Source organism: Lytechinus variegatus, chromosome 17 (genome assembly GCF_018143015.1).
Source record: "Lytechinus variegatus isolate NC3 chromosome 17, Lvar_3.0, whole genome shotgun sequence".
NCBI classification, from domain to species: domain Eukaryota; kingdom Metazoa; phylum Echinodermata; class Echinoidea; order Temnopleuroida; family Toxopneustidae; genus Lytechinus; species Lytechinus variegatus.
The window spans coordinates 11,362,634-11,376,896 of record NC_054756.1 but is presented as its reverse complement, the minus strand read 5'-3'; the positions used below and the strand labels follow the sequence as shown (position 1 = coordinate 11,376,896).

The window sequence follows — 14,263 nt, the reverse complement described above, 5'->3', positions numbered from 1 at the left end:
AGTTAGTTTTTTTGAGCGTTATGGGGGAGGGGGATATCCTCCCTCCCCCATTTTAAAAGATGAAAAGACCGAAAAGGAGAAATGGGGAGAAAAAGGAGGAAGATGGAAATAGATACCTTTTTATCGTTCACGTATATACAATACACGCAATCCTTATATATTTCTCCATGCAGTATTATAAGAACACTGTTCATGTTCGCCTGTATCCACCCTTTCTCATAACAATTTGTGAAATGAAATGATCGATAAAACCAGTTGAGAACTTGAGATAATGTCACCGACACGAGATGGCGCTGCTGAGTTTCCATGGAAGCGGTCGGCGTAGGATCTTCTCTCTCGATCTCCGACTAACTCAACTGCGGATGACTGTGTGGTAATTATAAAGCAATTTTCCATTTAGCTAACTTTATGTTGTTTGTTTTATCATTTATTAGCAATCTTACCCTAATTCGTTTTTATGAATTCATTTTCGTAGTCAATGGATTCAAGTATTTTAAACAGCACAGCGAAGAATAGAATCGATAAAAAAAAAAAAAATCGTCTAAAAATGCCATGGCTAGTCCCATATGTTGTAATTTGTGTTGGATCTAATTCTAAGGCTAGAAGCTAAGTCCGCGTCCGTGCGCCTATCACTCCTGAGTAACGTAAGAAGAACTTAGAAGCAGAGATGCCAAGTTCAAAGACCAGCTATGCGTGAGATTTTCTGTGAACCTGAGTAAGATCACAGACATTGTGTACGGTACAATGTATATTGCCATTGGGATAGGCTGTGATATTTGCGTGAGACCACTCTAGGCGACACCGCAATACTTACCCGTGTTAAGAAACTGAGACTCCACTCACGCGCATTTGGGCAGCCCTAGCTTAGAACTAAGCTTTCTTTCCGTAAAAAATCTTTATTCTTATGATTCAATAAATGTTAATGAATATATAATTACTCTTAAATCGGTACTCACCGGTTCTTTTCTTGAATTTTCTGCCAAATTCCCACGCTTCTGGCTTCAATTCTGCGATGGATTCTGTTGCCATAGACAGCTACACATGCAACTCTATTTATAAATGGAGCGCCCCTTACGAGAGTTGTTAATGCCGCGGAAAAATTGTTAGGCATTTTGGCCTGTGGTCAAGGCGTTCTTTTGTTCTATTTTTTTTATAGGTATGAGATCGAAATCACAGCGACTATTCACACTGTTCCATAATGATTCCGAAAGGAGGTGCAGCACCCCCCACCCACATGGGCGCAAATCCCAGGGGGACACTTCCCCCTAACCCAAAATAGTAGGGGCACATTATCAAATGTCCCCCTACTATTTTTGTTCTTTTATATATGATGGTGGGCCCCAAGTCTGCGCACCTAACAATTTGAGTTAAGATTTAACATGAATTTCTTCTTATTTCACAAAATCTTTTGGTTAATAGTGTTCCTTACATTATTAAGAGTTAGTGTACCAAATTTCTCATTAAAAAATGAAAGAAAATATAAGATTTTCTTGAAAAAACCTCGGGCAGTCATTTTCAGATTGAAAAAAAAAATGGTACCCCATGTCTGCGCACTCATTCACTTTGCACACGATTCGGGGATTTTGATGACAAAGGCTGCATTTTGAGGCCGTCACATGAAATGCCCTGAATTCATTATTTTTCCACCATTTTGAGTCGGATTTTTTAATGAATACCTGCCTATGTATTGCATGTGTAAAGTTCGTGCCCGTTGCGTATCTTCTTTTACTAGAATCGCGCAGATACGCGGGTGCGCAGACTTGGGAGACCGCGCAGACATGGGGGAACTGACCATATGATGGAAAGAAATAGGCCTACATCATTTAAATCGAAGTAAAACATGTATTTTGGACGAGACGACCTTCTTTTGGGGGTGATAAACCTTCCTTTTTGTTTTTTTTTTGTTAGTTTGTTTTTGTTTTTTTTTTGCCTGTTTTCCAGCCCCTGGTCCCCTACCTTAGATTTCCACCCTTGCCTCCCACTACTCTTGATATTGTTTGCGAATCTGTTTTGTAAATTAAAGGGGAATTTCACCCTGATAAAAAGATGATGAAAATATGAGAAAAATCATTTCAAAATATCGATGAAGGTGTTATTTGACAAAAAATGGAGTTGATAGAATTTAGAATGCTTGATTTATTGTGACGTCTATAACGAGCAGTTGCTCTATCCTAAATATAAAATGCCCAAATTTCCCATTTTTAATGGTCCGTAACGACCCACTTTTTTCTTTTTGATAACAAGTATGAATTGATATAGGCCTACTAAAATGTACCATAAAAATCATTATCATGTATTTCTTGACATTTCATTTACTTTTTTACCATAATAATAGCTGCTTGCAAAGGCCTACGCCGTCACAAAAAAACCCGGGGGGCCGGGGGGGGGGGGCACTTACATTGACGAGTGGATACCATGCGCGACCAAAAAAAACGTAAAAAGGATGTCCTTTTCACGATAGGGCACGTTACCTACGTAACGTGATAAGGGTGTCAAAAACACAAAAATAACGAAAAAAGGGTATCTATTAATTCGCTAGGAAAACCGTCGTGTTTAGGGTCTAATTTGCGGGGATGATAAAACAAAATCAAAATGTTTTATAAAGGATGTCCTTTTTGCTCCAACACTTCGTGTTTAGAGTCCGATTTGCGCGAGGTGTAGAAGGTGGGGTCGTACTAAACCAAATAAGGTAAAGCCGACGACCGAAGGACCCGTAACAATAAAACATTCCTGTACTTGTTTAGGGGTTCATTTCAGGGAATATTTGCCAAGAGTATCGTTTTTGTTTCCAATACTTGTTAAGGGTAGGGTTTCACACGCCAATACTTGTTAAGGGGTGCATTTTCAGAATATGGAAATTACGTGTTTAGGGTGCTTTTCGAGACCCCATGGTCGCGCATGGTATCCACTCGTGAATGGAAGTGGCCCCCCCCGGGCAAAAAAAAAATCTTACCTTTGAAAAAGATTGGTGGGGGATGGATTTTCCTCGAACGCATACCAATTTTTTTTTTTTCTATTTTCATAATAAACTTTAAATGAATTCAACTTTGCACTACTTAATTTTTTCAAAGACAAAATAACAAAATTACATCTCGTCATCATCATCATCACCACTATCATTAGCATCACCATCATCATCACCACAACTGTCACCACAACCATCATCATCACCAAGATAATTTTCATCATCGTCATTGCCATCATCATCTTTTTTTTCCTTTTTTTTTTCCCCATCCCTTCTTCTTTTTTTTTTCTTCCAATATTCCTCCTTTTTTTAGAGCGGCACACCGTCATGCTCCCTCACTGATTATCCGCCTCTATATGCTTGGTGTTGTATAAATTGGCGGATACCTGAATGAAATACTGAAGAGAAAATAAGGAAAGGGAAAAAGTAAGAAGAAAAAGAAGATGAGGAGAAGAAAAAAAGAAAGCCAAACAAATGAAACAAAACAATGTCAAAATTTCGTAATAAAGTCTTCTACATGTACGTCAGTTTAATAATGATGTTTTCATTGAAATGAGAACAAAAAAAGAATTGAAACCATAGGCGGCGGAAGCGGGGACGTTCCCCCCTAAATTTGTTGTTGACCTTTTTTTTTTGCTTGTCAATTTATTTTCCTACGTCCCCCCTAAAATGTTTGGGTTGAGAGCCTTTTTTTTTGCTTGTCAAAATTTTTTAGGTTGTCCCCTCCTAAAATTTGGGGCTTCCGCCGCCAATGATTGAAACAGGACTACATTATAATATAGTGTAAAGAAATAGAGGGAAGCTCCGAGACAATAAAAAGGTTGAAAAAGAAAAAAATGTGAAAACACAAAGCTCTCACAACATGAGCATAATAACAAATAATAACAAATAAGCGAGGACAAGTAGCTGAGGGACCCCCCCCCAACTCTCTCTCTAGTTATCTATCTATCTATCCGACTCGATTATATAAGAGAAGAATTTACTAATCAAAATATTATGAGCAAAAAGCACGAGCTGATATTTTTTATGAATATTCAAAACTGATAGAGAGACGCAATCGAATTATTCGATTGCGACAAAATTGATGATCTGAGAATTTATTGTTTTTAGGAATTCATTAAAAGCATAAAGTTGATCAGCATTACAATATGGCAGGCGCAACGCATGAGCTAAAGCTTTATAGGCATACACCGATAAAAAATTTTAAGTATTTTTGGTAATCATGAAAAAAATTGATATTTCATGAAAGAAAGCTCAAATCCCGAGGAGGAATATTCTTATGAATTGACTTTAAAAAAAACTGTGGTAAGCCCCATTTAATATTTGATTATAAGTCGAATAAAACAGTAAAAGCTGACAAACGTTCGCATGATATTTGGCAACCTCCCCCCAAAAAAAAATAAATAAATAAATAAAAAATAAAAAAAAGTTTTTAACTATAATAATGATCGAAGGTAATTTTGTCTCGCGTAGAACTGGACAAATGAAAAAAAGATTGTCACTAAAAAAATGAAGGTAATTTTGACCCACGTAAAATTTGGCGAGCCCCCCCCAAAAAAAAGGAAAAAAGGTTTTAACAAGCAAAAAAAGGCTAAAAAGGAGAAAGAAGAGACAAGAATAATTATGAACGAAATATCCCCATTACAAATAATGCTGTGATCATCATAAGGGAGGGGTCGCATAACTAGTATGAACAACGTATTTAATTCCAAAATATTTACTACAAATCTCAATAGGGGGATCGGGCAGAAATGCTCACCCCCACCCCCACCCCCCCCCCCCCGATCCGCCACTGATTCCAATCAATAATGACATTTATCTGCAATACTGATACTTTGGAATCAAGATACTGAAGATTGATACGCTTTACATAAATTATGAACGTCTGACAAAAAGATAATCTACCGATCACCTGACCGATCAGCTGACCAGTTCGCGTATCACTTCGGAGTTGATCACTCGTCGCAGCTGTGTGGAACGCTCACCGAAAATCAACAAAAAGGGCCTGAAATGTAAGTTTAATGATAATATATTTTAATTTGAACTACTTAATTAATACTTTTAATGTCTCCCCAACAAATGAAAGTCATATCACGTAACTCCAATTTGTATTAAGGCGTACATTTACCAAAGTCTTGGGTTGGAAATCAGAACAGCATTGTCATGATTGTCTAACCCATATTTTTGGGTAATGTCGCCTATGAGGTCCATACATGTTAATGTTTGGACCTCATTGGTACTAGGAGTGCGTGAGACAGAGATTTGAGGGGATGAAGTCTCAGTCTCACGCATAATGCGTGAGACTTGGTACCGTAGCTCTGTAAAAGTAGAAAAATAATTTAAGTTTTTATATTAATTTCATTTAAATTACACAAATATGCCAGTTGATGTTTGGCATTATCGTGATATTGGGAACCACCGTTCACTTCATACAGCAGTGCTTTATTCAGTCACACGCACGGTTCCCCATATCAACCTCCATTCACTTCGTACACAAATCTACGAGTGGTTCCCCAAAACACGAATTGGCCTGATGTTTTTCATTATATTCTTATGAAAATATATTTCGTGAAAACTCGAGCTCTGTCAATGTCACATGTCACAAAATCATCACAGTCATCATCATCATATTCACAGTGAATTAAAATAGCTGGCAGCCGTCTGATTTGAGGAGTTTTTTTAAACATTTTTAAATTTTTGTATTTCTCCTCGTACACAGACGGCTCGTTATCGTGCAGCCACAAAGGGGAGTTACAATGCATAATCCCCCCGTCGGGGCTCTTCAATATTTGTCTTTAATGAATCAAACTTTTGAAAATAAATGCGACCAAAATGGAAATTATTTAATATTCCCTCTAAGCATTAATTGCCAAAAAACGGGGAAAAAAATCAAGTTAAAAGGAACAAAAACAGTGACTTACCTCGGCTGTCGCACAACTTCACTTCCTGTTTTATCCGAACCGAATACATAAACATATGGCAATTGAGTCCCCTGTACAGATCGCGCTAGAACTTCGGTCTCTGTATTTGGTGAGTGAAGCCAACAGAGTTGAGCTGAACAACCGACATAACAGAGACCGAAGATTTTGGTCTACACATCACTTAGATTCAGAAATTCATTTTGAAGAATATTTACTAAACAACTTGGGCATAATTGGACCAAAACAAAAATACAATCATTGAATCGAATAAAAATCATATTTATTTCTGTAGTACAAATGTTGAATTAATGTCGAAAAAAATAGAATCGAAAAAAATTATGGTAGGCCTAAACGAAAATTATTTACTATGGTGGTGTGACCTTACTTCGCGCGTTACCTAATTTTGCGCAGGGTTGAATACCTCAGTATATAATTAATATATTGAAAATCTGATGTCACCAACAGAAAAGGCGACCCAAAATTAGTAAGTATGGTATATTTTCTTGAAGGTAAGGTCTCAATTTGTGAAAATATTGGCAAAACATTGGCAAAATTTGTTACCTCCTTGGTTCTGCTCTAAGAAAATCTGAGCTTCTCGACAAGCATCAAGAAATCGCCAGTTTGCAAGCAGTCTGCAGTCAAATATTATACCAACCGAATTATTGCTTTGTAACCTCCATCTGAAATAATTATCTTACCATTGTCTGTTGATTTATTTTCAACAGCTTTGCAAAATGATCGTGCGCAAATTAAGGTCACTTTTTTATGACACTTTTTCAGCCGAGCGCGCTCTAATAGATCATCATGGAATTTTCAGTCCACAATACCGGCGAAACCCTTGGCGTAGTTTATAATTCTGTCAAGCTAATTTGAGTTTGGAATCTTGCCTTCCTTTTGTATTTCCTCATGTATGATTTTGATTAATTTTGTGTGATTTGTGAGAAATTTTGGATTGAAAATCAACTTCATGATAATTTCAAAAATGTGCACAAATTATGGTCACCCCATCATACTACCAGAAGCTTGTTTTTTTTGGTCAAAAATCGGATAGAGTTTCCAAATATTGGATGCGTATAGTTATGCACCGCGATCAATTTCGGCGATTTAGACCCCAAAATATTTGCTTAATTGTTGATAAAAATAATTCCTTTTTAGCTGGGCAAATGCCGATTTTAGTTGTTACTTTCAATAATTTTGATATAGTCTAGAAATCAGTAAATGATAATTTACGTACATGTACCAAATGGACCTCTTTCGGCTCAGAACATCAGACGTCCTCGCTCAGTTGCATGCGACTTCATTCTGAAAAGGAGTGCGCACGCGTCAACAGCATGCATTTTCATTTCAGTCGGCCAATACATGTATGTCAAATGTTTGGGATCCAACCATATTTGGAAGGGTTTTGAATTTCCTGCTGTATGTATGGAACCCCTGTGGAGGCCATTGCATTTTTTTTGCGATAGATCAAACATGTGCAATCTTGGCAGCGACATGTCCGGCAGAAATCACTTCCCGCTTTTTATTTAGTCATCGATCTTTTGGAGTCTATAATTAGTGAGGGTTATAAGAACATCTGGAAGTCAAAATTATGGATTTTACCCCTTTGAGCAGCAACCTGCTAGCTCCATGGATATACTAAGTATGCAGTTCAATAGCAGACGTATGTTCATGTATCTTATGCATACAAGTCCCCTGCCAGTGCGGGTCCCTGTGTTTATCGGGAGGGAGTTGAAGTCATTTTCGTCCGATATTTTGAACCGTCCGATGTTTGGGGACTTCACTCTATTTTGATTTGGTCGGATTTATAATTTGGAAAAAAATGGTCCCATTTCACCATTACTGCACCATGATTCATAATTCAGGGATTTCGGTTAGGAAAGCTGCATTTTCATACAATTACTTGAAAGTTGAAACGCCTGACATCAAACATTTTCTCACTGTTCAGATTTTTCAGTGTAACATTTTACGTCGTTAAGTTTGGTCTAGCCTTGAGGACTTCGTGATGATATTTCTAAGTATGTTTACATCACGTATTATTTTATATCATGAAGCATTGAGATGGATGCCATACATGCCTAAGCAAGACTTGTAAACAGATGGATTTCCCGAGGAAATCCATATAGAGGGTGAAATCAGTTTGTTTCTCTTGAATTTGAAGAATTTGATGAATAATTTTTTTTTATAATCTGAATTGTTCTTCAAAACGGCACTTAGTAACAAAGCTCATCGAAGCTACATCATATTAAAGCGGTTCAAGGGTAAAACCTGTTGTATATTTTGTGGTGTTTACGCATGGATCGAGGGATCTACACAAGATCAGCCTGGTACAAAACCTCTCATTTTTGTCTCACCTGCGAAGCAGAGTGAGACTATAGGCGCCGCTTTTCCGACGGCGGCGGCGGCGGCGTCAACATCAAATCTTAACCTGAGGTTAAGTTTTTGAAATGACATCATAACTTAGAAAGTATATGGACCTAGTTCATGAAACTTGGCCATAAGGTTGATCAAGTATTACTGAACATCCTATTAAAGTTTCATGTCACATGACCAAGGTCAAAGGTCATTTAGGGTCAATGAACTTAGACCATGTTGGAGGAATCAACATTGAAATCTTAACCTGAGGTTAAGTTTTTGAAATGTCATCATAACTTAGAAAATATATGGACCTAGTTCATGAAACTTGGACATAAGGTTAATCAAGTATCACTGAACATCCTGCATGAGTTTCACGTCACATGACCAAGGTCAAAGGTCATTTAGGGTCAATGAACTTTGGCCGAATTGGGGATATCTGTTGAATTCCCATCATAACTTTGAAAGTTTATGGATCTGATTCATGAAACTTGGACATAATAGTAATCAAGCATCACTGAATATTTTGTGCGAGTTTCAGGCCTAATGATTAAGGTCAAAGGTCATTTAGGGTCAATGAACTTTGGCCGAATCGGGGGTATCTGTTGAATTACCATCATAACTTTGAAAGCTTATTAGTTTAGTTCATTAAACTTGGACATATGAGTAATCAAATATCACTGAACATCCTGTGCGCATTTCAGGTCACATGACCAAGGTCAAAGGTCAATGAACTTTGGCCGAATTGGGTGTATCATTTGAATTACCATCAAAACTTTGAAAGTTTATGGATCTAATTCATGAAACTTGTACATAAGAGTAATCAAGTATCACTGAACATCCTGTGCGAGTTTCAGGTCACATGATCAAGGTCAAAGGTCATGTAAGGTCAATGAACTTTGGCCATGTTGGGGTTTTTTGTTGAATAACCATCATATCTCTGTAAGTTTATTGGTCTAGTTCATAAAAAGTGGACATAAGAGTAACCATGTATCACTGAACATCTTGTGCGAGTTAGAGTAGTATTCAAAGTCAGCACTGCTGCTATATTGAACCGCGTGATGCAGGTGAGACGGCCAGAGGCATTCCACTTGTTCATATTTATGCTAACATATATTTTACCCCTTCCCAGTTTTGTGATATCCCAAATTTTACATTACTCCTGGGGCATTATGGGAGGTCATGTAAAGCAGCAATTTAGCCATGGAAAAGTCATGGAATTCTGTTTTCAAATTCTGTGGGAACCCTGTCTAGTTCTTCTTTCAAGTAATGCAGATTTTTTTTTCTTTCTCTGATCTAGAATCAAGTCTGGAATGGAATGTAGCTCACCTCAAAACTCATGATGAGCTCCTCTGCAGATGATACCCACTCAAGGAATGGCAAGAAAAAGAAGAAGAAAGGGAAGGTGGGGAAGGTCTACCCCATGCACCCGGTCGTCAACGGCAAGGGAAGCGATCGGGAGATCCTCATCGATCAGAGATCGGGGAAGGATAAGGACCTGCTGGAAACCACCACCAAGAGGAATTCAGCAGCCAACGTCATTTCCAATTATCAGATGGTGAAGAAAGGGGTGGAGAAATTCAAAGGCTTGAAGTGCGGCAGGAGGAGTACGGCTGGTATCTCTTCAAGTATGTTGATTGGTTTATATATCTCTTCAAACAGGAGACAAATATGTACGGCCACCAGATGAGGTGGTTGGAACTATGGTTCCCAAAGTGAAGCCAATGTGAATATTTTCCCGAGGGACGCTGCCCCGGTTGGTTTGCATTTGTGTCACTTAGGGAACCATGGTCACTGTCACCAAACCTCTGTTCAAATGTGGCCTGCAACCCCCAAACCAACAATAAGTTGCCCAAAATAAATATTGACATTTTTATTAAACTTGAAAAATCAATTCCTAATCTTTGAAATGATAGGTATAACTTGCCAAATTGTATCAAAAGCGTCAAAGACAAAATTGTTCAGATTCACGTCATTAATCTGTTGGAATGGGATGGGACAAGTAGTTGGTACATGTAGTAAGTTACAAATGCAATATTTCATCCAGTTGGATAGACATGACATAAGCATGAGGTTTTGCATAATACTGATCTGTTTATGTATATATGCAAAACACAGATGATATGCATTTATTATTTTCATATTTTAATGCAGCATATTTACTTCTTGCTGTCATGTTTGTAAATGTTTGACATCATCTTTTTTTGGGGGGGGTTTATGTACATGTAGTTTGTATTTTGTTGCGTTTGTTATGATAGATATTTGTTATTTTATCTCAATGCTAATTGTTGTGTTATATGCAAAGTCTCTTCTGCTTTTGTACTTTAATATATAGGTCTCAGAGACAATGGTAGGTTTGATTTAATTTCCACTTGAAGAAAATGAACTAATACACTTGGTGCTTAATTTTTTTCACCACGCTAATCACAATTTGGATCCTTTAAAAATATTTCTTTATCTCCTTAAAGGCTCATTGGTTTGTGAAACTTAATTTCTCGTATTTGCTGTGCTTATTTTCCCTTTTTTTTCTTTATAATATGCATGTTGGTATATTGCCTTCTTTCTCTTATTACATAAAATGTAAGTATCCATTGGTACATTCATATCAGTTTCACTTCTGTTTTGAATCCAACTCAATATTCACCAGAGCAATTTTTTTTGTCTAATAAAAGATTCTTTCACTATTGTTCCTGGAATGCATAGTGGAATTATAACACTAACATTTCTGCGTATATATATATGCGGCTATGACACTTGCACGATTTTGGGATCCCAAAAGTTTACGAATAGTATCACGTCGTTTCATGTCGTGAAGTCAGTGGGCCAGTGCGGAACGATGTTTGAAATTTTAAAATTTCTAAAATCCTGGCACGACAAAATCCAGGGATTATTGGCGTGAACTATTCGTAAAATGTACGCAACGTTGTCGACTGAGTCGTGCCATAGCACGAGTGGCACGCATTTCATGAGTTCACGACTAGTTCATAACCAGTTCATGAGCAGCTTACGAATAGGTTATGCATGGTTTCCACAAATCACAGAATTGCTCCCCTGAAAGGCTTACGCATGTGCAGTTAGTCTCTTAACGAACAGCAATTCATAGCATTAGATTTTATGCGGAATTAAATGGCATGAGAGTGTCGTGAACTATTTGTGAATACTGCGTGAACATGTCGTGCCTGTGAATAAACCTTCGGAAATATGGCGTAAACTGGTTGGGACTATGGCACGACTATTGACGCCCTTTGAATCTTGCATTTTCTTGAATTGGCATGATAGATTCGTGCCACTGCGGGAACCAAAAATCATAGTGTAATGGCAGCAGTATTCTCCTTGTCTATAAAGCAGTTGGTCTCCTCAAGATTACATGTACCACAGAGGCATTTGGTCTACTATCGATCGGTCTACATGTAATTACCATTTTGTATACATCACATTTGGTCTAATACCCTTGTAATCTAATTCTCTGCCGGTCTTTTGCCCTGTAGTATAATATTCATTTCATCCTCAATATTTGTTGGGTTTTTATCTTTGTCTAATGAAAATTGAGTTAAAAAAACTCTCCATCAAACCATGACTATTCAAGTGGTGTTCGACTATAAAGTGTATCGTTTCCACCTTTTCAGCATTATCCTTGTTTATGTACATTCACATTAATTTCTTGTTTAGGTGGACTTGCAGTATTATACTCTGTGAGACAAGTGCAGTACACCACTTGGATAATCTGATATTTCAGCAATTTGTGTTCATTGCCTTTCATTGATCATTACATTCAAGTATCATGCTTTCATGAAATTACGTATTTCAGCTCGGGGACCCGTTTCATGAAGAATTACAAGTACAACTGGCACTTATATCATAAAAAGTTGATATGATACCAACTCTTGCTGAAATATCAATTTTCATTGGAAGAGCCAATCAAAAAGCAGAATTTTTGCTGAACTTGTCATGGCAGTTGACATTCCAGCAAGTCTTGCTATCTTTTTATGAAATGGGGCCCAGTTGTAACTTTGCTATTAATGGCAACTGTCATGGTAACAAGCCCAGCAGCCAATCACAGTCAAAATATCAATTTTACTAAGTTATGAAACAGGCCCCTGGTGTTTGCAAATAGACTAACAACATCCCGGTGATGGGTTATTATTTTTAATCCAAAACAGAATCGACTCCAACTAACTACCACTGACAACTGACAGAAATTACACTTTCAGAATATCTGTTTCATTTTTCACTATCATTCTTTAGTTTATGCATAGCAGCATTGCACATACGTGGTTGTATTCACAATTAATGTAAATTTGTAATTTGTATCTTTTTAAAAGTCATACTTGACTTGTAATAACAAGGAAATTCTCCTTGTGAGAGCTGAGAGTTTGTGACTTTTATTGTGCAAGTAGCATGTTGCTTGCTCAGAGCCGGATGTACAACACGTAAATTTTTTGTTTGTGTGTCCCGAGAATGTACCTCATACTTATTTTTAAAATGTAAATACTAGTGCATGTTTATTTGTGTACAGTGGACTGCATTGTAACAAAGACTGTACATGTTTGTAATGCTTCAATCTGATTCAATCAAAATGATTTATAAGAAGTGACTTAACATTTGTATTTGTAAAAAGTAAGAGTATATTTATGACTAGTAAGTTGTTCAACACTTTGAATTAATATTTATATTTGCAATGATGTTTCCTGCATTTCAAATCTCCTGAGCACCATTTAACAAAGTTCCTGTATTCTTTCTTATTAGCGAAAAAATTTACTTTAGTCCGTGGGATCGATGCCAGTATTTCGCCAGACCCGCTCAGTGCTAACGTTGCCAACGCAGAGCTGATTGGCTATTTTGGACACCTAGCGACATCAAGTGATGCTAACTTGATGATAGATTTGGAGTATTTGGAATTGATACTGAATAGAGGAGCTGATATCAACTGTACAGACAAGTATGGCCAGACAGCACTTCATGAGGTATGTAATTTATTAAACATAATTTAGTGATATGGATCCTAGGATCCTAATCAAGTGATTGGCTGAAATGTGTCATGTGACCAGTCATTTTAAATCGTGAACAGGAAAATTTGCTGCTGACTAGTACTAATGAAAAATTCTATTGGCCAGTCAAGATATTTGATAGTGAACCCTCTTGCTATATCCGCAAGTATTACAGTTTACAAGGAATCATTTTGCTTGCCAAATTTGATTGGCATTTTTGCTCATAAGAGAAAAGCTCTTGAGTCTCGACTACATTCTGTACAGTCCTGTATAATAAAAGCTGCTATGACACAAAATGCTTAAATAGTCTTGAAAAAAAAATGGAGCAAATTGGGATGTGATACCAGGAAAATTGTTCCCTGGTTTAGATTTATTAATATGCACGGGTGCGTCGTGGTCTAGTGGTTATGGCTCTTGTCTTTCAGTCAGAGGGTCTTTGGTTCAAATCAAAGCCCTGGCGTGCTTTCCTTCAGCAAGAAATTTACCCACATTGTCCTGCAATCAACCCAGGTGAGGTGAATGGGCACCCCGCAGGATTAAGCCCTTGAATGCACTGAGCATTGGAAGGCTGCTCATGCTAAAGCTGGACTAGTAATAGTGCATCTCAGAATAGATTGTTTACAGATACATGTAGATGGTGCTATATACATGCTTATTTTCGTTATTATTTTTATTAAAAGATGTTTGCTTCTTAATCTGATTCTCTCATAGATTTCCAGAACCTGGGATCCTGACATTGCCGTGTTTATGATTGAGAAGGGAAGCAATGTGAACCAGGCAGATCTGTATGGCCGGACCCCTCTCCATGTGGCCGCTGCTGTTGACTTTCCTGAAATGATTAAAGTTCTACTTGACAATGGAGGTACGTATGATGCATAATTAGGGAGTTTTTGTGACAGCTATGCAGACGCTTTCTGGAACATAGTGAATGCTATTGTCAAGTACCCTTCATGACAAGGAAAAAATTGTTGAATGGTCGGTGAATAAAAAAAACAGCTTTGTCTGTGACTCTGGACAAAATAAATTGTACAATTCAA

The 14,263-nt window shown here is 37.4% G+C and overlaps 1 protein-coding gene across 5 annotated transcripts in view; it reads left to right on the top strand.

The window, feature by feature from the left end:
• The first annotated feature begins 294 nt into the window (after positions 1-294).
• LOC121430678 (transient receptor potential cation channel subfamily A member 1-like) overlaps positions 295-14,263 on the top strand; it is a 31,700-nt gene continuing 17,731 nt past the window's right edge. For 3 of the 5 annotated variants that reach the window (XM_041628022.1, XM_041628019.1, XM_041628023.1), the window contains exons 1-5: positions 296-373; positions 9,539-9,866; positions 10,574-10,588; positions 12,985-13,202; positions 13,938-14,088. In XM_041628022.1, coding sequence (XP_041483956.1) covers positions 9,578-9,866; positions 10,574-10,588; positions 12,985-13,202; positions 13,938-14,088 — 673 coding nt within the window. In that variant the 5' untranslated portion in view covers positions 296-373; positions 9,539-9,577. Of the gene's footprint in view, positions 374-9,538; positions 9,867-10,573; positions 10,589-12,984; positions 13,203-13,937; positions 14,089-14,263 lie in introns of all 5 variants that reach the window. The other 2 variants (XM_041628020.1, XM_041628021.1) reach the window with 2 other exon arrangements.